Raw genomic sequence first — 21,456 nt, 5'->3', positions numbered from 1 at the left:
GAAAGAGGTGCTCTCTTCCTGCGGGATGTGAAGTTAGAGGGAAGTGTATCAGGAGCTGCTGGGGACCATCCTATCCCTAATAAAGAGCAAAGAGAGCTGAGAGGCTGAAGCAGAGTCTTGATGGGTTTTAGAACCCCTGGATCCAGCTGCATCTGAAGCAAGCCCCACTGAAACACTCTCCTTTTTTGCTTAAACCAGTGTGAAGATGAATAAAGGTATTTGTGACAGTCTTGGCCCTCTCTTGTACCCTAAACTCTCCCACCTTTGTGCCTCTGCTCATGCTGTTCTCCCAATCTGAATGCCATCCTCCCAAATCTTTTCCATGTATCCAAACCCTAACTAGCTTTGGGGACAATGCTCTCTGCCTACCCAGTATCTGTCAGCTGCCTGACTCTACTGAGGTGGCCCTGTGCCCCACTAAGATGGTCACATTGCTGGGGGCCTTTGCAGCTAGGGATGGCCATGAGATCCAGGTGTGGCAATGCTAGTGGTTAGAAGTCTACAAGGCAGAGCTTCAGAGAAAACTCTGTCTTCCTGGTAATCAGTAGAGACTCAGTGCAGACAGGACTTCTGCCCTTTACCCTTCTACCCTTCTTCCTGACTGGAATGTGGATGGGATGTTTGGGAACACAAGCAGTCATCTCGCGAGAATGAGGAAGAAAGCCACACACCAAAGAAGGCCCAGTGCAACAGAGGAGCTGGGTTTCTGGTGGCATCACCCACCCATGCCACCAGCCTGCCTCCAAATGCATTGTTCACAAGTGAGGAAAACAGCAGCTGTGGTCTCTAAGCTGCAGCATTCTAGTTTCTGCTGCAAGCAGCTCAACTCCATCCCACTTGCTAACCTACGCTGGCCACTTGTTACTTTTGTGTTTCTGTTACTGTGGCTCCAGTGTGGTGAAGGGCCTGGGTTCTAGACTCAGGCAGGCTATGCAATTCCTGGAACTCTGATGCTTACTCCCTGTGTGACCTTGAGCAAGTCACCTAGCCTCCCTGAGCACCGGTTTCCAAATCCGTTAAGACGGCACTCATGAATCTTCATTAGAGGGCTGCCACAAAGATGACATGCAGTGACGCAGGTGAGCCCTTGGCTGGGGCTTTGGCACGCAGCACCTCAGGGCTGCACCTATTTACATGGCATCAACTCTGCACAGGTCACCAGACTGCCTCTCAGGTGTATGTTTCATTTGGCATAGCCCCCAAAAGCCAGCCAACCATGTCCTCTGGTAGTGAACCAGAGAAACTGCCACCTGCTCTGAGGCTGGAGATAAAGCTGATTGTGTTGGACTCGGTAAGCAGGGCCGGGGCTGGCTTGAGGGAAGCAAGGTGCTCAGGGTGTGATATTGAAGGGGGTCTCACTCTCAGGCACCGACCCGCCCATGCACACATCCGAGCATGAGGCCTCCTTTAATATTCTGCTCCAGGTGCCTTACTTACTTTGCTCTGTCCTGGCCCTATTACTGAAAGATAGAACAGGACACAGAGTATGTGCATGAACTCTAAGACTCACATAAGGGGTACTCAAGGGTAATTAGGGGCTGGGCAAGGTGACTCATGCCTGTAATCCCAGCACTTTGGGAGGCTGAGATGGGAGGACTGCTTGAGTCCCGGAGTTTGAAACCTGTCTGGGCAACATAGTGAGACCCCATCGCTAACAAAATAAATAGATAAATTAGCCGGGTGTGGTGATACGTGCCCGTAGTCCCAACTACTTGGGAGGCCAAGGCAAGAGGATCACTTGAGCCCAGGAGTTCGAGGCTGTAGTGAGCTATGATCACGTCACTATGCTACAGCCTGGGTGACAAAGCGAGATCCTGTCTCTAAAGAAAAAGTGAGCAAAGAAGGGCTCAGAGAAGGACAAGTGACTAAAAGAAAAATGATGCAGGAGGAAATTGAGAGAGAAGCCCTCTGTGGGAGCCTGTGAATGGGGGTGGCACCCAGCCAGATGCCCACTAGGGCTGTTATCAGAGAAGGCTCTGGAGTCAGGAGGGGCTGGGGAAGGCATGATCAAGATTATGTCTTTGGCCGGGCACAGTGGTTCACACCTGTAATCCCAGCACTTTGGGAGGCTGAGGCGGGCGGATCACTTGAGGTGAGGAGTTCGAGACCAGCCTGGCCAACATGGTGAAACCCTGTATCTACCACAAATACAAAAATTAGCCAGGTGTGGTGGTGTGTGCCTATAGTCCCCGGTACTTGGGAGCCTGAGGCAGGAGAATCGCTTGAGCCTGGCAGGTGGAGGTTGCTGTGAGCCGAGATCTTGCCACTGCACTCCAGCCTGGGCAACAGAGTGAGACTCTGCAAAAAAAAAGATTATGTCTCTGGAAGACGGACTAGGGAGGAATTGGCCCTAGAAAAAGCAATTTCCTAGAACTGTCCTAGAAGCAGCAAAAAAATAAAAATAAAAAAGAAGAAAAAGCAGGGGTGGTGGAGGTGGTAATTAGGACATGCATTTCCCTTGAAGCCCTGGAGTTAGAACCCTTCACCCCCTGTAACATTCAATTCCCTGCAGGTTTACTAAACCTAAGGATTATCTAGATGATGAAGAAAATGATGTCAGAGTCTTACTGACCGACCAGACTCTAGTAGTTTAGACAGAACTCCTTTCAGATCCAAGTTCACAATGCCCCCCTCCCCCATCAATGCTTTCACACTATGTGCCATGTCACTGGGTGCCACTCCAAGCACTCAGGTGCATTCACTCATTTAGTTCCTTTTTTTTTTGAGATAGTCTCACTCTAACTGTTACCCAGCCTGGAGTGCAGCGGGGCAATCTTGACTCACTGCAACCTCTGCCTCCTGGGTTCAAGCAATTCTCCTGCCTCAGCCCCCCGAGTAGCTGGGACTACAGATGCCCGCCACTGGGCCCAGATAATTTTTGTATTTTTAGTAGAGACAGGGTTTTGCCAAGTTGGACAAGCTGGTCTCGAACTCCTGACCTCAGGTGATCCCACCCACCTTGGCCTCGCAAAGTGTTGGGATTACAGGCATAAGCCACCGTGCCTGGTTGCTCATTTAGTTCTCAAAGCAACCCAAGGGGGAAACTGAGTCACAAGGGTGTAGGCCACTTGCCCAAGGCTACACAGCGAGGAAGTTGCACAGCCTAATCAGAGACTTGACACTGAACCAAAGATGGGCCGACACTTCCTATAAAGGGCCAGAGAGTATTTTAGACTTTGCAAGCTATATGGTCTCTGTTAGGATACTCAGCAATCCTACTGCAGCTCAAAAGCAGCCATGGGCAGTGACTAAAGAAATGAGCATGGCTGTGTTCCAATAACACTTTATTTACAAATATAGGCTGAGGCTAGATTTGGCCCAAGGGCTATAGTTGTGGATGAACCCTTGTTCTAAATCACCATGCTGTACTGCCCCCAGCAGGCATGTTGAAGAATAAATGTGCCCTACCTGGGCTGGGTGTGGTGGCTCACACCTCTAATCCCAGCTCTTTGGAAGGCCGAGGCGGAAGGATTGTTTGAGGACAGGATTTTGAGAGCAGCCTGGGCAACATGGTGAGACTTTGTCTCTACAAAAAAAAAAAAAATTAAGAAACAATGTGTCCAGCCTGAGCTTAAGTGGCCTTTGGACTGGGATTAGAGAATTTCCCTGGCTGGGTGCAGTGGCTCACACCTGTAATCCCAGAACTTTGGGAAGCTGAGGTAGGCAGGCTACCTGAGGCTGGGAGTTCGAGACCAGCCTGGCCAGCATGGCGAAACCTTGTCTCTACTAAAAATGCAAAAAATTAGCCAGCATGGTGGCACACATCTGTAATCCCAGCTACTCGGGAGGCTGAGGCAGCAGAATCGCTTGAACCCAGGAGGCAGGGGGTGCGGTGAGCCGAGATCACACCACTTCATTCCAGCCTGGGCAACAGAGCGAGATCTCAAAAAAAAAAAAAAAAGAAAAAGAAAAAGGCAAGAAAAAAAGAAAAAAAAAGAGGGGGAATTTCCCGAGCTTATTTAACACAAAAAAGGAGGCAGGGGCTGAGTTACAGACCATTTGAAGAAAAGATCTTAGAAAGATGGTGGAAAGGGCTGAAGAAAAGCAGCTAGGGATTCTCCCTGGGAGAACAGGGAGGAGGCGAGGTGCAGCAGGAAAGCGCATGGCCCCCCTTCCTATAAAAGACAGGTTGCTTGCAGATGCCCCTCCGGACTCCCAGTGCTCCCTGCTGTTTCCACTTTCTCCGCTCCTCGGCTTGACCATCTGTCCCATGTTGCCCTGGGCTCCAGCTCCACACATGGCGCAGCTTCCTCCCAGGCCCCATCAACTCGCTCTTAGCACATGTGTTAGCCTCCACGCTAGGGCCCTTGGAGGGAAAGCACTACCCGGAACATATAACCAACACCGACCGTTTCCAAGCCCGGAGATTCCTGGAGGTCTTCCTGCCTCGACTGAGATGAAGCTGTAAAGGCTTTGAAGTTCATCATTGATTTGAATTTTCCACCATACGTCCCAGAACGCTCCTCCCTCCTCTCCAGAAACTACTCAATTAACATCCAAATACTAGGAGGCCTTCTAGCTGGGGAAGAAATGGCTTGAGTGGGGGCAAGGAGAAGGGACCACGGGGCACGGGGCCCAGCCTGAATAGCTGCCTGACTCACCAGCACTGGCCAGGGCCTGGGGTGTTGCCTGGCCTCCCCATGGGTTTCTAGTCCTTTGTCCAGAGAAAGGGGGCCCAGACTAGGGCCCTGCTACTCTAAGTGTGGTCCACGGACCAGCAGCACTGGTTATCTCCTGGGAATCTGTGAGAAATGCAGAATTCCAGGCTCCTCCTTTGCCCTGGGAATCAGAACGTGAATCTGAGCAAGATCCCAGGTAATTTATAGGCACGCACATTCAATTTCCAATAGCATGAGATCAGGAGATTGACGGGGCTTTGTTGTGGAAGCCGTTGTTTGTGCCTGTCCAGCACACACTCCTCTGTGTTTGGTAAAAGCCCTGTGTTTGGTAAAAGCACCCTATTTTTGCTTTTTGAGATGGTGTCTTGCTCCCCACTTCCTGCCCGGGCCCCAAGAGGTTCACATGGCACTGAGCCCTCCCCAGGGGTGGATGAACCACGTGACCCAGGTCTAGCCAATCAGAGTATGCGATCCCCCTGACCCCCAGTGATTGGGTGACTGGTTCTGGGGCGTGGAAGAGATGTGGTAGCAGAGCGGCGGAACCTAAGTGGGCAGCTGCTGGTGGCCTGTCTTCCTACCACATGGGGCACAGGGGAGTTGAGAGATGAAGAATAGGCCATTACATCGTTTGAGCTCCTGGACCCAAACGTGCCTGAACTTAAGATAACAAGAATCGGGATGAACAACTCTGCTAGCCTTAGATTTGAATTGAAAGCATGAAAGAGAGCTCTAATGTTCAAGGAAAGCCTTGGTCTCTCTTCTTTTTTTTGAGACAGAGTCTCACTCTGTTGCCCAGGCTGGAGGGCAATGGCGCTATCTCAGCTCACTGCAACCTCCGCCTCCCGGGTTTAGACAATTATCCTGCCTCAGCCTCCCGAGTAGCTGGGATTACAGACATTCACCACCACATCCGGCTAATTTTTTTGTATTTTTAGTAGAGACGGGGTTTCACCATGTTGGCCAAGCTGGTATCGAACTCCTGACCTCAGGTGATCCACCCGCCTCGGCCCCCCAAAGTACTGGGATTACAGGCGTGAGCCACCGCACTTGGCCTCTCTCTCTTCTACGGTTTTCCCGTCTTCCCTTTAGCACCACTGCTCACCTCGTGGATGTGTCAGGACCCAGGTTTGCAGTCGGCATTAAGGCACTGAATCAGCAAGCTTTTACTGAGCGCCGACTGCATACAAGATTTTGAAAACACAGGAAGATACAAAAAAGAAAAAAAAAAATTTAAAAACCAATGCCCTGCCCTCAAGGAGGTCACACAGCACACATAATGGGAGAATGTGTTTATGAAGCAACATGTGACAAAATTAATGTGGTCCAGAAAGAGTTTCTAATGCTGAGTGGGTGCTGGAGAGGGGAATAAATAGTCCCTCCATCTGGCCTGCTCTCCCGCCCCCAGTCCCAGGGAGGCTCCTCTGCCACCACTGGGAGGAGATTGAAAGCAGCCCTGCCCACACGGAAGGCTCACCTCCAGTGAGCAGCCTGGGCTGGCAGGTTCCAACCCAGCCCCCCAGGCCGTGCATGGCTCCCTGCCTCCCACCTCCACGCCCTTGCAAGGGATGATGACTGTGCACCTGGCTGGCTCCCCGCTTGGCACGCTGCTGTACCTGAGTGGGTGTTTCGAAGCGGCTGCTCTTTCCTGCCTACTTGCAGCACCCAGACCTGGGTAGACCCTTGCAGTATCAATCATATGCAGGAGGAGGATTTAAAAGCCCTGACACTCCAAAATCCATGTTCCGTTTTGCCAGCCCAAGGCCAGCTTATTTCATACCTGGACCACACTCAGCCCAGTTCATGCCCAGAGTTATTTGTTCGTATCTGCCACCCCTCTTTGCAAAGTGTTCTAAAAGGTGTGCATTAAAGCTTATTGTCAAGTAGAAAAAAAGAGCAAGGCTGGGGGCTGCCCCACATGGTTGTGCAGGTTGTGCAGTATGCAAATGGCTCCCTCTAGAGGTAGGAGAGCTCTAAAACACTGACAAAGGCAGGTCTAGGGTGGAGAGGTCCGGCTGACTTGATGTGTTCATCCCCGGTTTGTCTGATCTGTTAGAAATAGCAGCGCTCCCCACTCTGACAGTCTGTGTTGTGCAAGGTCACTGGAAAGGCCAATGCTTTATGGCTTGTTTCATTTGTTGTCCTCACTGCAGGGGTTTCAGAACTCAGAAGGAAGATAACAAGAGACAGGGCCCCCAACACTTCTCATTTTCACTTGTGAGATTTTCTGAAGGTGCTGAAGCTGCACAGGCCACAACAGGACACAGGATATGGTGGCTGAGTGAGAGCAAAGCCTCTGCTTTAACAATTGCAATGAACTTGCTTTAGAGACCTTTAAGGAAAGCCCACCCTACAGTAAATTGCTGGAAGGCCAATCCCTTCACTAGCAATTTAATGCTAAGAGCCGATGACGTTCATCAAATCTGACAGCATTTTGGTAAACGACGGCTCTGTTGATTAGGCCGCTGTCCACCCAAGTATTACAAGGCTGAGGAAGCCATAAATCTTAATCCACAGATAGCAGCAGAAAGATCTAAGGCCCAGAAGTGGTGGGAGGGAAAAGGACAGTATGAACAAGAGGCCATATATCACCACCAGCCCATTCCACAGGGAAGGAGGCAGCTCGGGAGCCCAACACAGCCATCGCCATGATCTTCCCCAAACCCCCAGGAATCGGAGGGGTTTGGGAAGCGTTTTTACAGGTGGAGGTCATCAGCTTCTTAGCCAGCAGGCAGTGTTGGGATGACTCGATAACCTTCTGACCAAAGGATCTGGAGGCCAGTGCACTTGACGTAGCCCCTCCTGTCAGGGCAGCTCTACCCCAATGTGCTTTCTTATTGTTGGGTGAGATCATAAGAAGAGAAACCTGTTCTCCTGGAGGCAGTGAATGGATTGGGCTTGGTCAGTAGAAACAGGGTATGTGATTCAAGAGAGTTTCAGGGCTGGGTGCAGTGGTTCACGCCTGTAATCCCAGCACTTTGGGAGGTCAAGGTGGGTGGATTGCACGAGCCTGGGAGTTCAAGACCAGTGTGGGCTACATAGCAAGAACCTGTGATGAAGAAGAAAAGAAGAAGAAGAAGAAGGAGGAGAAGAAGGAAGAAGGAAGAAGAAGAAGAAGAAGAGGAGGAGGAGGAAGAGGAAGAGGAAGAAGAAGAAGAAGAAGAAGGAGAAAGAAGAAGAAGGAGAAGGAGGAGGAGGAGGAGGAGAAGGAGACGAAGAAGAAGAAGAAGAAGAAAAAAAAAAATCCAGCAAGACAGCCAGGAAGCCGGGGGAGAGTATAGAGGGTGAATGGGGAAGCAAGGGGGCTGTGCGTACTGTGAATAAGGCTGCGACTGCAGGTGCTCACTGTGCACTGGGACCACTGCATCCCACCACGGTGTCCCCAGCTGACCAATGTGAATACACAAGGTGACCGTGTGGCCCTGCTGATCTCTCCTGGTTGGCACTGCCCTACAAGAGAAACCCCAAGACTGGGAGAGGACAGTGGTCTCTTTCTTGGTGGAGTAGCTTTTGAGAACCGGCCACTGGCCATTGGGGACTTGGCTGCCTTGAGCACTCTGCCTACCCTCGGCTACCTCTAAGCATGGCAGGAGCCCATCCAAAAGGGTTAGGATAGAAAGATTGTCTTCCTCTCCATCCCATGGACCCAAGACTCTGTCTCCATGGACTGTCTACAATGGAGAAACTTTGGACTTAACTCCACTTCTTGGAGCCAGAGCAAACCAATCCAGCCCGTCTTCCTCATGACGGTAATAATAGTATAGCTGGCACACCCAGCCTGTTCACTGTTCTGCCTCCAGCCTTCTTGACAAGAAGCTACAGGTCTCATGGTTCCTGCTCATGCGGCCACGGCAGGCAGGGTTTACATCAAGTGATCTGGTCTCTGAGGGGCTCCTGGTCTCTGAGGGGCTCCAGTCATAGCCGACTGAGGTAGGAGGGGGTGCCTCATCCAGGCTAAGCAGGAGCAGCCCAAGCCATGCCCTGAGACAGAGATGACCTGAGAGATTCAGACTGTCTCTGTCTTGGAAACTTTCAACTAACAAATATGAGGGGAGTGTAAAACCACACGTGGAGAAGGCACAATGGATCAGGGGGGCACTGAAGCTACGAGTTGGCGGCAGCTCAGGGACAGGGAACAGAGGTGCAAGGACGGGGGCTGGGGAAGGTTGGTGGAGAGAGAGGGAGCCCTGCTTCAAAGGCTTCCTGTTCCTCCTCTAGCCCCTTGCCCCTGTGGGCAGTCCTTTCTGCACACATGAACCCAAAACATGAACCCAAACTTGGCGCTCTCCTGTTTCAACCCTCTTGGAAATTCCTCACATTTAGATTGAAATCCAAACTTCCTCCTGTGGTCTTCTAGGCCCTGCATGGCTGGTTCTTCCTACCTGCAACCCTGACACCCTCATCTCCAACCTTTCTGCCAGCCTGTCCTGATCATCCCGCCTCCTTTTAGCCTGTGCCCAGTGCCCACTGCCCTCACTGTCCCCTCACCTGAAACCCTCCCCCAGCCACAGATCTTTCCGGGGCTGGCTCCAGGTAACTCTCAGGTCCTGGCTACGATGGGGTCCCTTGGGAGGCTGTGCTGCACACCTTCGCTGAAGGAACGCTTCCCTGACACCTTCTCTTTCAGGCTGCTGTCCTCTGTCCTTCCTTCGTAGCACTGTCTCCCAACTCACTTGCTTGCCTTTGGTCCTTTGCCTTCCCAACCTCCCTATCCGCTCCCTATCAATATGAGCTCCAGGAAGTCAGGGCTGGCCTCACTGCTCGGAACCTGGCAGCTGTAAGTGCCAAAACTGAGTATGTGCTCAATACATGAGCACAGAATGAATGAAGTAAAGTATGAGTGAGCAAAGGAACATACTAGAGTGAAGGGCCCTGAGGCCTCCAGGCCCAGCTGCCCTCCCCATCTGCCCCTCCACTGATTAAAACAACAACAGTCAGTACCATTCACTATTTCTCCTGTGCCAGGCACTGCTTCAGCCTCTCTCCAAACATGGGCCCATCTGATCCTCATTAATTGCCCTCATTAATTACCATTACCAACCTCACATGACAAATGAGAGAGCAGGCACCGAGGGGTTAAGCATCTTAGCCACTGTGCAGCTGGCAGGAGGTGGAGCCAAGACTTTGCACTGGGCCTGCTGGAAGGTTCCAGGGTCTGTGCTCTTAGCCATTCCTCTGGACATGTCTGTCACCTGTTCCCACCTGAAGCAGCAGGCATCCCCTGCTGATGGACCACCTGTAATACACGCTGCACACGCTCCACTCCAGCAGCCCTGGGAGGTTTCATTGATGATGAAATCGAAGCTCAGAGTGGTTACATGGCCAGCTCCAGAGCACACAGCTCACAGAAGTCACATGGCCAGATCTGGGGCACATAACTTAGAGAGGTTACCTGGCCAGCTCCGGGACACACAGCTCAGAGAGGTTACACAGCCAGTTCCAGGGCACAGAGTTCAGAGAGGTTACACGGCCAGCTCCAGGGCACACAACTCAGAGAGGTTACACAGCCAGCTCCAGGGCACACAACTCAGAGAGGTTACACAGCCAGCTCCAAGACACATAGCTCACAGAGGTTACACACACACAGCTCAGAGAAGTTACTCAGCCAGCTCCAAGACACACAGCTCAGAGAGGTTACACAGCCAGCTCCAAGACACACAGCTCAGAGAGGTTAAAAGCCAGCTCCAGGGCACACAGCTCAGAGAGGTTACACAGCCAGCTCCAGGGCACACAGCTCAGAGAGGTTACACAGCCAGCTCCAGGGCACACAGCTCAGAGAGGTTACACGGCCAGCTCCAGGGCACACAGCTCAGAGAGGTTACACGGCCAGCTCCAAGACACACAGCTCAGAGAGGTGACACGGCCAGCTCCAGGGCACACAGCTCAGAGAGGTTATACGGCCAGCTCCACGGCCAGCTCCAAGACACACAGCTCAGAGAGGTTACACGGCCAGCTCCAGGGCACACAGCTCAGAGAGGTTACATGGCCAGCTCCAAGACACACAGCTCAGAGAGGTTATGCAGCCAGTTCCAGGGCACACAGCTCAGAGAGGTTACACAGCCAGCTCCGGGGCACACAGTCAGTGAGCAGTCCCAAGCCTATTCCTTCCATTCTCCAGGGGCCATAAATTCAAATGCCCCAAAGAGCCAGGTGGGAAATGGAAACATGAGATAAGAGAAACCATAGCCTAAATCTGATAATAAACCACAGCTACCGCTCAGCCTCACCACTGAAGCTCTGGTGAGTGGTAGGGACTTTGGTAAACAGGAAGGCTCATGTCCTGTCCAAAGCAAAGCTGCTGGACACGGCTCCTGCTGCTGGCTGCCTAGTGGGGAGGAGGATGGCCCAGCGTGGAGGCCAGACTTTTCCATTTTTTTCAGGGAAGAAGAAATCTAGATTTTTGATTTTGAGATAGGGTCTTGCTGTGTCCCCCAGTCTGGAGTACAGTCGTGCGGTCATGGCTCATTGTACCCTTGAACTCCTGGCCTCAAGTGATCCTAACTGTCTCAACCTCCTCAGTAGCTGGGACTAGAGGTGTGCGCTACTATGCCTGGCTAATTTTTTTATTTTTAGTAGAGATGGGACTTGCTATATTGCCCGGAATGGTCTTGAACTCCTGAGCTCAGGTGATCCTCCTTCCTTGGCCTCCTAAAGTGCTAGGATTACAGGCATGAGCCATCGTGCCTGGCTAGATATATCTTTAATATAAAATCTTGTGAATTTAAATGTTGGCAAGCTTCTAAAAGTCTTTTTAAAACTTTGTGAGTCCAACAACCATTATCTGGGGGCAAGTTTGACCCACAGGCTTCAAGTGGTTAACTTCCGGACCCCACCAGGCCCGCCCTCCATGTGTTTGAAGTCAGGTGTCACACCCTCTGCCTAGTTAAGCAGTCCCCGTGTCTTCACAGCCCGAGTTTCAAAGGCAGGAACTGAGCCTTCTTGGATTTTTTGAACCCTAGAGCCTTGCACAGTGCCTAGGCCCTGCTGGGTGCCAATACATGTCTGTTAAATTAACAGATGATTTCATTCATGACACATGTTGTAGTTCATTCACCACTTCTGAATGCTTCCTGGTTTGTCTCTATCTTTGAGGGTGGTCCCCAAAGGCCTGGGTGTGTGGAGCAGAGTCCATGCTTTGGACTGGAGGAGGCTGGCACTTGGTACCCATCCCACACTCCTCCTGGGGAGCCTTTCTGTGGGGGAGAGGCCAGAAAGCCAAATCCTGCATTTCCCAGACTCCCTTTCTGAAGCTGTCCTCACAGGGTTAACAAGAATTCTCACAGAATATAGTTATAATTCAGCATTAATCACTGCACTTTGACCCACTTCCTTGTAACCGAAATTCACTGGATACTGACCATTAGCATTCCCATTATTCCTTATAGATTTCTGACTATAGAATCATTAAAGCTTTTGTTTAAGAATTGCTTAAGATGTTTTCCAGATCTTAAATTCCAGCAAAACAACTGACGCTAGCCAGTCTGAAGGCCCCCACAGAAGAACGGGATCTGCGTGAGAACACAGCTTCTTCATCTCCCTGTCCCGTGACTTCACCCTGCACTCTTCCACCAATCAATGATCTCCACACATCAGCCCACACCAAAACCCTTAAAAACACTGGCCCCAAACTCCTCCGGGAGACAGATTTGAGGTTTCCTCCCATCGCATTTGGCGGCCCTACAATTAAACATCTCTCTCTGCTGAAACCCGGTGTCTACGTGTATAGACTTGCCAGTATCGTGCAATGGACCTATCATGGTTAAATTTTGGCTTGGGTTCTGGGTGTGCTTTAGGTTCAGCCAATCAGATGGCCTCACATGAGCCAGGGAAAGCAGAAGTGAGGTGAGGAGAGGAGGGGGATGGATGTTGGCTGTTTCAGTGCTAAGCACAGTCCTGGTGGCATCCAGTTCTTCCACAATGTTCCTGGCTGGCTAGCCATGCTGCGGGGCAGGGTCTTCATAGCGTTGTCCTAGCAGGCATGGGGTCACTCTGAGGCCAACAGCTGGGGCAGTAACTCCCTGATTCCTGGATTGCAGCTAAGGTGACACCTTCCTGATGCTGATCCCCTGCCTTCCCAACGGTGTCCTCGGCAGCTGCTCTCCTGGTGGGCCCAGGCTAAGTGGCCACGCTTTTGAGGCACCATTCCTAGAGGCCCAGCCCAGAGTTCACTCCTCATGCTAGCCCAAGGACTTCGTAAGCAGCCGACTCCCTGCACTGCATTTGCTTCTGCTTAAAATAGCCTGAGTGGTCTCTGATGTTAGGCACTGACTGACCCCTGACTGCTACAGTGTAGAAGGACAATTACAGCCCTCGAGGCATCAGGAAATCAGGAAATTAGCTATGATTAGGCCCTGTGAAGTGTGGGACCACAAGGAGAGACTGAGGAGGATGCTAATTAATCTTAGGCCAAGTTTTTTAAATTGCACAGACTCTAGGGCCAGCTATTAAGCCACAGTCTAAGACACAAATAAGGCTCCTGATAATAGAAGGCTCTCAAAACAACTAGAAGAACTGTCTTAAGTGAGAAGTGGAGAAAGGCCTCATTAGCAACAAATTAATATTCATTGCAGGGGACAAAAGGAGGCCTCCAGGCTGTGTGTCCTCCAGGCCTTGCTCCTCAGCACTGAGATGAGGCAGGGACACCCTTCCCCAATTAATCAATGACTTGAAGATGCCTCTGTGGGGAGGCAGAAAGACCACTGGGTTTGTAACCACAGGCCCAGAGTTCAACTTCTAGTCTGCCTTCCTCCTTAGTAGCTATGCGACTCTGAGGAAGTCACTTTACCTCTCTTGGTCTTGATTTCTTCAGTAGCACAATGAGGACATTTTCTGACCCACAGGGTTATTGTGGGTGGGCTGACAAAGGGTATGAAAGCATTTAACTATAGTCCCATACATTTAGTACAGTGTGAAATGGTATGTGGTAGTAGTTCCCAATCTTGGTGAACACAAAGTTAAAAAATAACAACAGGCCTGGCGTGGTGGCTCATGCCTGAAATCTCAGCACTTTGGGAGGCCGGGGCAGGAGGATCACTTGAGGCCAGAAGTTCAAGACTAGCCTGGGTAATATAGTGAATAAAAATAAATAAAAAATATATAAAAATAAATAAAAAATATATTTAAATTGTATTTTATTTTATATAAAAATTAAAAATATAGTAAAAAAATAAATTTTAAAGAGAAAAAATTACAGTAATTTTAAAAATAACACTGCTTAAGCCTCAGCAAGTCAGAATCTCTGGGGGTGGGGCCTGAGCATCTATATTTTAAAATCTCCCTAGGCCATTTAAATGTACAGTCAGGACTGAGAAATAAAATCTCAAGATCCCAGCCAACTGAATAAACCCCTTCTTGGCCAAGGGGACCCCAGAGAAACCTTAAAACTGAGTTCCCAGCCATGATAGGATGGGAGGTCAGACATGCCTCATTATATCCCCTCCCTCGTTAACCGCCAAGAGGTTTTCTTTTCTAAGGGTTAAAAAGAAACCAGCCCTGTTCAGCTGGGTGTGGTGGCTTACACCTGTAATGCCAGCACTTTGGGAGGCTGAGGCAGGCAGATCACCTGAGGTCAGGAGTTTGAGACCAGTTTGGCCAACATGGTGAAACCCCATCTCTATTAAAAATACAAAATTAGACGAGTGTAGTGGCAGGCACCTGTAATCCCAACTACTTGGGAGGTTGAAGCAGGAAAATCGCTTGAAACCGGGAGGTGGAGGTTGCAGTGAGCCAAGATCATACCACTGCACTCCACCCAGGGTGACAGAGACTCTGTCTCAAAAAAAAAAAAAAAAAGAAAGAAAGAAAGAAACAAGCCCTTTTCAAAGACTCCACCACTGATATCAACCAACAGCCTGCCTGCTGCCTCTCCCTTCTGTGGTTACTACACAACTGACCAGCATTTATTCCTGGTAAGAGACCACTGACCACGGAGTGGTTCTGACCCCTCTATGGAGGATGCACAATGAGGGTTTCCGTGTCTCCTGATTCGCCTTTTGACATCAGAAGGCCAAAACCTCCACTCTCAGATCCTGCTAATGCTGCCATTTTTTGACGATGGATCCATGGAGAGGCATGAAGCTCAACTGCACATGTGCATATGTCTCTCTTTATAAATATTCATAACTCCTCCTACAGCTTACTGAATATGTATATTGGGCCACCTATTCAGCATAAATCCCTGTCTTATCCCTCTGAACTTCAAAGTGCAGGTTTCTGGCTTCTGGCCTGAGGCTGTGTTTCCTAGCCTGCCGGAATGGCCACCCGGGAGGGAGGCTGCCACCCTTTTTGAGAAATAAAGCTTTCCTTTTCAAGTTTGTGAACCTTGTCATTCTTCATTTGACGGGGCTGGGACCTGCTGGTCCCCAGTAAGGTGTGAGTGACTACGAGGTAAAATATCAAGAACTATATGAGCAAGAACACAGAATTTGGGGCAAAAGATCTAAGACTGACTCTTGATTCTGCCACTTCTTAGCTGTTGACTTTGGAAAACTCACTGAACTTTTCTGAATCTCCATCTCTTCAGCTCCTTATAAAGAGGGACAATGTTAGAACGTACTCTACAGTTCTGCTGGGAGGGCAAAGGAAACAAGTTACATGGGAGCTGACCCTATGCCTGGTAACTGAGGTAGATGTTCCGAAATGCAAGCTCCTGACATCAGCACACCAGCTGCAACCCAAAATGGCATCTCGGTTATATGGGGCAGGGGCTTTGTCACATGCACCCACTGTATCCCTGGCATCCAGGACTGTGCCTGGCACATAGGGGATACTTAATAAAAAAAAAAAAAAAAAAAAGAGCTGAATGAATGAGTCATCATGATGGGACTGTGAGTCTGACCTTTCTACACTCCTCAGTGGGGCTGGAGTGGCCACATCCAAAGGGGAGGGCCATGCAGCGGAGAGGTCTCTCCAGAGGTCAGTCCCACATGCAGAAAGGGAACACGACCGTGCCTGGCCAGACCCACCTACTCCCCATAGGGTGTTTTTTTGTTTGTTTGTTTTGTTTTGTTTTGTTTTTTTGACAGGCTCTTTCTCTGTTGCCCAGGCTGGAGTGCAGTGGTGTGAGTGTAGCTCACCGCAGCCTTAAACTTCTGGGCTCATGCAATCTTCGCACCTCAGCCTCCTGAGTAGCTGGGACTAGAGGTACGTGCTACCACACCTGGCAAATTTTTTATTTTTATTTTTAGTAGAGATGAGGTCTCGCTTTGTTGCCCAAGCTGGTCTCGAACCCCTGGGCTCAAAGTGATCCTCCCACCTCACCCTCCCAAAATGCTGGGATTGCATAAAGGAGCCACTGTGCCTGGCCCACGGGGGTTTTAAATGCTCTGATTGCATTTCTATTCCCACAGCCACCCACACTCTGTATTCTAAAGCATGGGCTGGGGCCACAATCTCCAGACCTGGTGCCATCCTCGGCGCTGGACTTTACTGGGGGCTGTCTGTGAACTGCATCTTAAGGCTTCTTCAGCTTCTCGAAACAGAGTTCTTCGTCCATAATCTGCACCAGAGACAAGGGAAGGAGACTTGGTGAGGCACTGATGACAAGCTCACAGTACTGGGTTGGTTTGTAACTCATGTCTAAAATACGTATCAGTGTGCCCAAAGTCTTGTGTATCAGGACATTGACTACAGCGCTGTTTGTGGCAACAAGACATTAGAAAACAAGCTAAATGTTGAGCAAAAAAGGAATGGGTAAATAAGTTCCAGTATATCCATGCCATGGAATAATATGTATAGTATATGGTCAGATCAGACAGATCTATATATACAGAGAAGAGTCTCTAAGCTACAGAGACAAGGTTCAGGATAGTCGGTACAAGAGGTCATCATCTGTGTAAAAGAGGGAAGAGGGTGAATCTCTTTGCTGAATGAATGAATGAAGGTACTGCTGGTGTTCCAAGTACACAGATTCCTGTTATCTCTTCCTCCCTGAAACCTGGACCAGGAAAAGTTGAATTCTCCTTACTAGCAGCAGGTCTGCCTCCACCATGAAAACTAGGAGAGCCACTGGTTTCCCTCTTTGCCCTGGGGGCTGGGGAGCTCAAGCTACACTCTGAGTTCAACTGCAGTGGCTCTCCTAGGAAAACATTTCAGGAATCACTTTCTCTTCTTTCCCTTTTGTTGTTGTTTTGACTTTTACTATATATTAATAGCTTGGGATCTTACCATGTCTGTGAGGCCATAGATTAGAATAACACAAATCAAAGTTACTGTGTGCCAGAGAACTTACATTTCTTACATCATTTAATCTTCCCAGCAAGCCTGCAAGGCAGGCATAATTATCCCCATTTTATGCAAGAGCAAACTGAGGGTCAGAGAGGTCCTAATTGCCTAAGGTCTCAAAGCCAGAAAGTGGCAGAACAGGGTTCATTCAAATCCAGTCTGCCTCATTCCAGATCCTCTTTAACTTGCTTGGTAGCACACTGGCCTCTCCAACAAGGCAGCCTACCTCAAAAGGCATTCTGACAACTACTTGGGATAAGCAGTCTCGCCAGTCCCATTTTATTTTATTTTTTTCAATATTTATTTATTTATTTTGAAACAGGGTCTCGCTCTGTCGCCCAGGCTGGAGTACAGTGGCATCGTCATAGCTCACTGCAACCTTGACTTCCTGGGCTCAATCAGTTTTCCTGCCTCAGTCTCCTGAGTAGCTGAGACTACAGGCAGGCACCACCATGCCCAGCTACTTTTTGTATTTTTTGCAGAGACAGGGTCTCACTATGTTGCCCAGGCTGGCCTCTAACTCCTGAGCTCAAACGATCTGCCCACTTCGGCCTCCCAAAGTGCTGGGATTACAGCCACCATGCCTTGCTGAGTCCCATTTTAGAGATGAGCAAACAAAGGCACAGAGAGACTAAGTGGCTTCCCCATGGTATCCTGACGCCACATGCTCTGCTGTTTCATTCATTCAACTGTCCAATCATTTTTGGTATCTATGCTAGGCTGGGTTGGGTATTTTTCTATTATACACAAGCTTCCTGCGGTTTTCTTATAGGGCACACGAAATCCATTTAAAGTATGCACGGTATGGATTAACTAAATGCAGAAATGAGCAGTGGAATCAAATATTACACAGGGGTTAGGTACTAAAGTTAAGACATATCAAGTGAAAAATCAGATATAATCCAAAATTTCCCTAGACATTTCCTTAAAGTACTGACTTAAGACCCAGGAAATGTAAAAGCTAGAAATTTACTGCTTTGACCACCTTTGCTCTGGGGTAGTAGAGGCCAAGACTAGTTTAAAAAGGAATAAAACAGGATTTCTCTTTCTCATTCTTATGCTCTTTCTGGCCATGCGGGTGTAGTTAACTTATATTCATTGTTCACATGCCCAGGATGTGGTTCCATAGTCACTATTTTTTTTTTTTTTTTGACAGAGCCTTGCCCTGTCACCCATGTTGGAGTGCAGTGGCACAATTTCGGCTCACTGCAACCTCTGCCTCCCAGATTTAAGTGATTCTTATGCCTCAGCCTCCTCAGTAGCTGGGACTACAGGTACATGCCATGCCATCATGCGTGGCTAATTTTCATGTTTTTAGTAGAGATAGGGGTTCACCATGTTGCCCAGGCTGGTCTGGAACTCTTGGCCTCAAGTGATCCACCTGCCTCAGCCTCCCAAAGTGCTGTGATTACAGGTGTGAGCCACTGTACCCAGCCCCTAATTAATTTTGATTAACAGAGCTGTGACTCAGCCTGGAGGGCCTGTGCTCACCATGTGTCCCCTCCGTGTGGGAGGCACTTCTGGAGAAGTCAGAGTGAATGGCTTTCCGCGGTGACGATTTCAGCTCCGAATTGGCACCGTTGAAATAGACAGAGAAACCTTGCTCCAACTGCTCCAGCCTCAATTGCACGGGGTCCTTGCTTTTCAAATGCTTTAATCTCCTGAAAGAGAAACAGTGGCTTGTTCCTCCTCATCATCTGAGAGTCTGGGTTGCTGAACCCCCAAGCCAGGAGCAAACTGCTGTTCCCACAGTGAAGCGTCTCTAATCAGAGCCCAGGGGGCGTGTGCCCAGCTGTTTGTCTACAAACAGCCTCTAACAGGCCCATTACCCACTTAGAGAAGCCACGAGGGGGAGACAGTTTGGGGCCCTACAGGGAAGTTTCTGCAGCTCTCATTCTGAGGTTCAAATACACATTAGCGAAAAAGAACACACCCAGTTCAGGCCCTGTGCTGGCCAAGGCAGAGAGGAGGCATGTGTGTACACACTGCTATCATACAGCCTGGGCTTTCTGAAAATATACCAATTTTATGCAATTTCATTTTGTGTGAAACTTCATTTGATGTGTAACAAAAAGTGGTTTTTAGGCTCTCAGGCTTTGTGAGAGAGATTTCACACCATCCATTTACAAATCAGAAAACATCTTTCGTCAGACCAGGTGGGCTAATGTTTTGCTTCAGTGAATAGATGTGTTCTCAAAACACTAACCCCTGATATTTCAAAGGCCATCATTTCATATTCTAATGCAGTTAAAAAATATATCAATGCAGGCGTTGGCTCAAGGTTAACAATAGGATTATCATGTCTTTTGGCTAAAAGGCAGGAGTGTGGCCAGGTCCCTAATTTAGCTTTCACTGAAGACCATCCTTACACCTTGAGCCTGGTCCTTTACCCAATCCTGATGTCACACTGCCACATGCAGGGTACAGTGTCCTCTTCAGCCCCCAGAAAACTGCTTCCATTGGACGCCAGACTTGCCTGCATTTTATACACAGCTTTAGACGCCCCTACATCAACTACATTTATACAGACAACCAGCCAACCTAGCAACAAGTGTGCATCTTCTTCAGTAATTAAATAAATGCCAATCAAATTAGCACAATTTAAATTTTAAAAGATAATAGCAATCACATAAAAGGTACACACTGTATGCTAAACTTGTTCTAAAAACCTAAAGTTGATTCTCATTATTCGCAGTACAAGTGGTCTAGAAAGTCACCGTGAATTCTGAATTAGCCAATTTGGAACTACTGCTCCTAGAGGAAATACAGGGTTAGGTGCCTGTGAGTCTTTGGTCACATTTTCATGAACCAATCAACACAGAACCTTGTGTATGTGTGTTTCTGTTTAAAGATGCCTTATTACATCGTTGATTCATTCACACCGAACTCACAGTCAAAAGCACTATCACTCATGACTGAACAAAGCTTCCCAACATGTATATTTTCTTCATAAGGCACATCACAGCCTCATGCCTAGGAACACTGAACAGCATTTCTGCACTATGTATGAGGCCAGTTTAAGCAACGAAATCACCAGCAGAAAGCACAAAAATGTGAAAAACATGGCACTATATACACAGCAAAAAGGACACTTGCTTATAGTATGAGAGGCAGAGAATTGCCTTCTTCTGTATCAGCTGGGAACGTGAGTATCGGGGGACTAAAAATGTTGCCTCTCTGCATGTGTCTGCAGGTGACCACAAAAATACACAAGTATCGACTGTGGGGTTACAGATCAGTTTTAGTGATGACACAGACTCACAGACAGAGAGTCAGAGAATAATAATGATCAACTGTATGAAGATGTTCCTCTTCACAATAATCCTACAGGGTAATCACTTTTTTTTTTGAGACGGAGTCTCCCACTGTCGCCCAGGCTGGAGTGCAGTGGTGTGATCTCAGCTCACTGCAAGCTCCGCCTCCCGGGCTTCAAGCAATTTTGATACTCCTACCTCAGCCTCCCAGCTGAGGTAGCTTGGACTACAGGCGTGTGCCACCACATCTGGCTAATTTTTTTTGCCCGTGTTGTTAGTAGCGACAGGGTTTCACCATGTTGGCCAGGCTGGTCTTGAACTCCTGACCATCTGCCCACTTTGGTCTCCCACAGCATTGGGATTACAGGCGTGAGCCTCTGTGCCTGGCCGTAATCACTTTTATTACCTCCATTTAGTAGATAAGCAGTATAAGGCATAGAAAGGTTAAAGAACTCGCCCAAGGCCGCATAGCTATTATAGTATGCGGCAGGGGTAGAATGCAAACTCAGGCAGTTTGGCTCCAGAGTCTACACCGAAACGAAGACAACTTGTAAAGCTGGCAAGATGATGTTGAAACTGGCAAACTTAGACACTGCTGGTAATTCATAGAACCTTCTCAGAAGTAGTATGAAAACATAGAAAATGCCATATGTTTGGTCTTTGCCCAGTAAGCACATTCCGGCAAATTGTTCCTGAGCACATGAACTCTGGGCAAGAAGATAGTCAGTGTTCAGTAATAACAAAACCCTGGAAGCAACCCAAATGTCCAACACCAGAGAAGTGGAAGCTGCTATTACACAGATGCTATCATTACAAAGACTCTATAGAAACATGGTAGAAACATGGGGGACTGTGATCTGTTCAGTGGGGGGCAGGGGAGTGGTGATGAAAAAGGCAGAATAAAAATGATACATAGTCCAGGGCACAGTGGCTCATGCCTGTAATCCCAGCACTTTGGGAGGCCGGGGCAGGCAGACTGAACTCTTGAGCTCAGGCGTTCTGAGATTAGCCTGGGCAACATGGTGAAACCCTGTCTCTATAAAAAATATTAAAATTAGCTGGGCGTGGTGGCGTGCACCTGTGGTTCTAGCTACTTGGGAGGCTGGGGCAGGAGGATGGCTTGAACTAGGGAGGTTGAGACTGCAGCGAGCCATGATCATGCCACTGCACTCCAGCCTGGGTGACAGACAGAGACCCTGTCTCCAAAAAAAAAAAAAAAAGGCATTGTTGATTCAACTGTAATTATAAAATTCTTTCCAAGGATGTACTTGGCTCACTGTCCACCAAAACTTACGTCAAACTGACCAGACCGTCTCTGTTCTCACCTCAAGAGCAAACCAACCTTGCGACCAGAAAAGCAGGTA

The 21,456-nt window shown here is 48.9% G+C and overlaps 1 protein-coding gene across 1 annotated transcript in view; it reads right to left on the bottom strand.

Moving 5' to 3' along the window:
• Window positions 1-21,456, bottom strand: part of KIAA0556 (KIAA0556 ortholog) — a 241,683-nt gene that overhangs the window by 142,852 nt on the left and 77,375 nt on the right. The window contains exons 4-5 of the mRNA XM_011933461.1: window positions 18,330-18,499; window positions 16,016-16,113 (exon numbers count right to left, since the gene is read on the bottom strand). Of these exons, the coding sequence (XP_011788851.1) occupies window positions 16,016-16,113; window positions 18,330-18,499 (268 nt within the window). The remainder of the gene's footprint in view (window positions 1-16,015; window positions 16,114-18,329; window positions 18,500-21,456) is intronic.

The sequence above is a fragment of the Colobus angolensis genome, unplaced genomic scaffold, assembly GCF_000951035.1.
Source record: "Colobus angolensis palliatus isolate OR3802 unplaced genomic scaffold, Cang.pa_1.0 Scaffold128, whole genome shotgun sequence".
Lineage (NCBI taxonomy): Eukaryota > Metazoa > Chordata > Mammalia > Primates > Cercopithecidae > Colobus > Colobus angolensis.
This window is presented reverse-complemented; position numbering and strand designations above follow the sequence as displayed.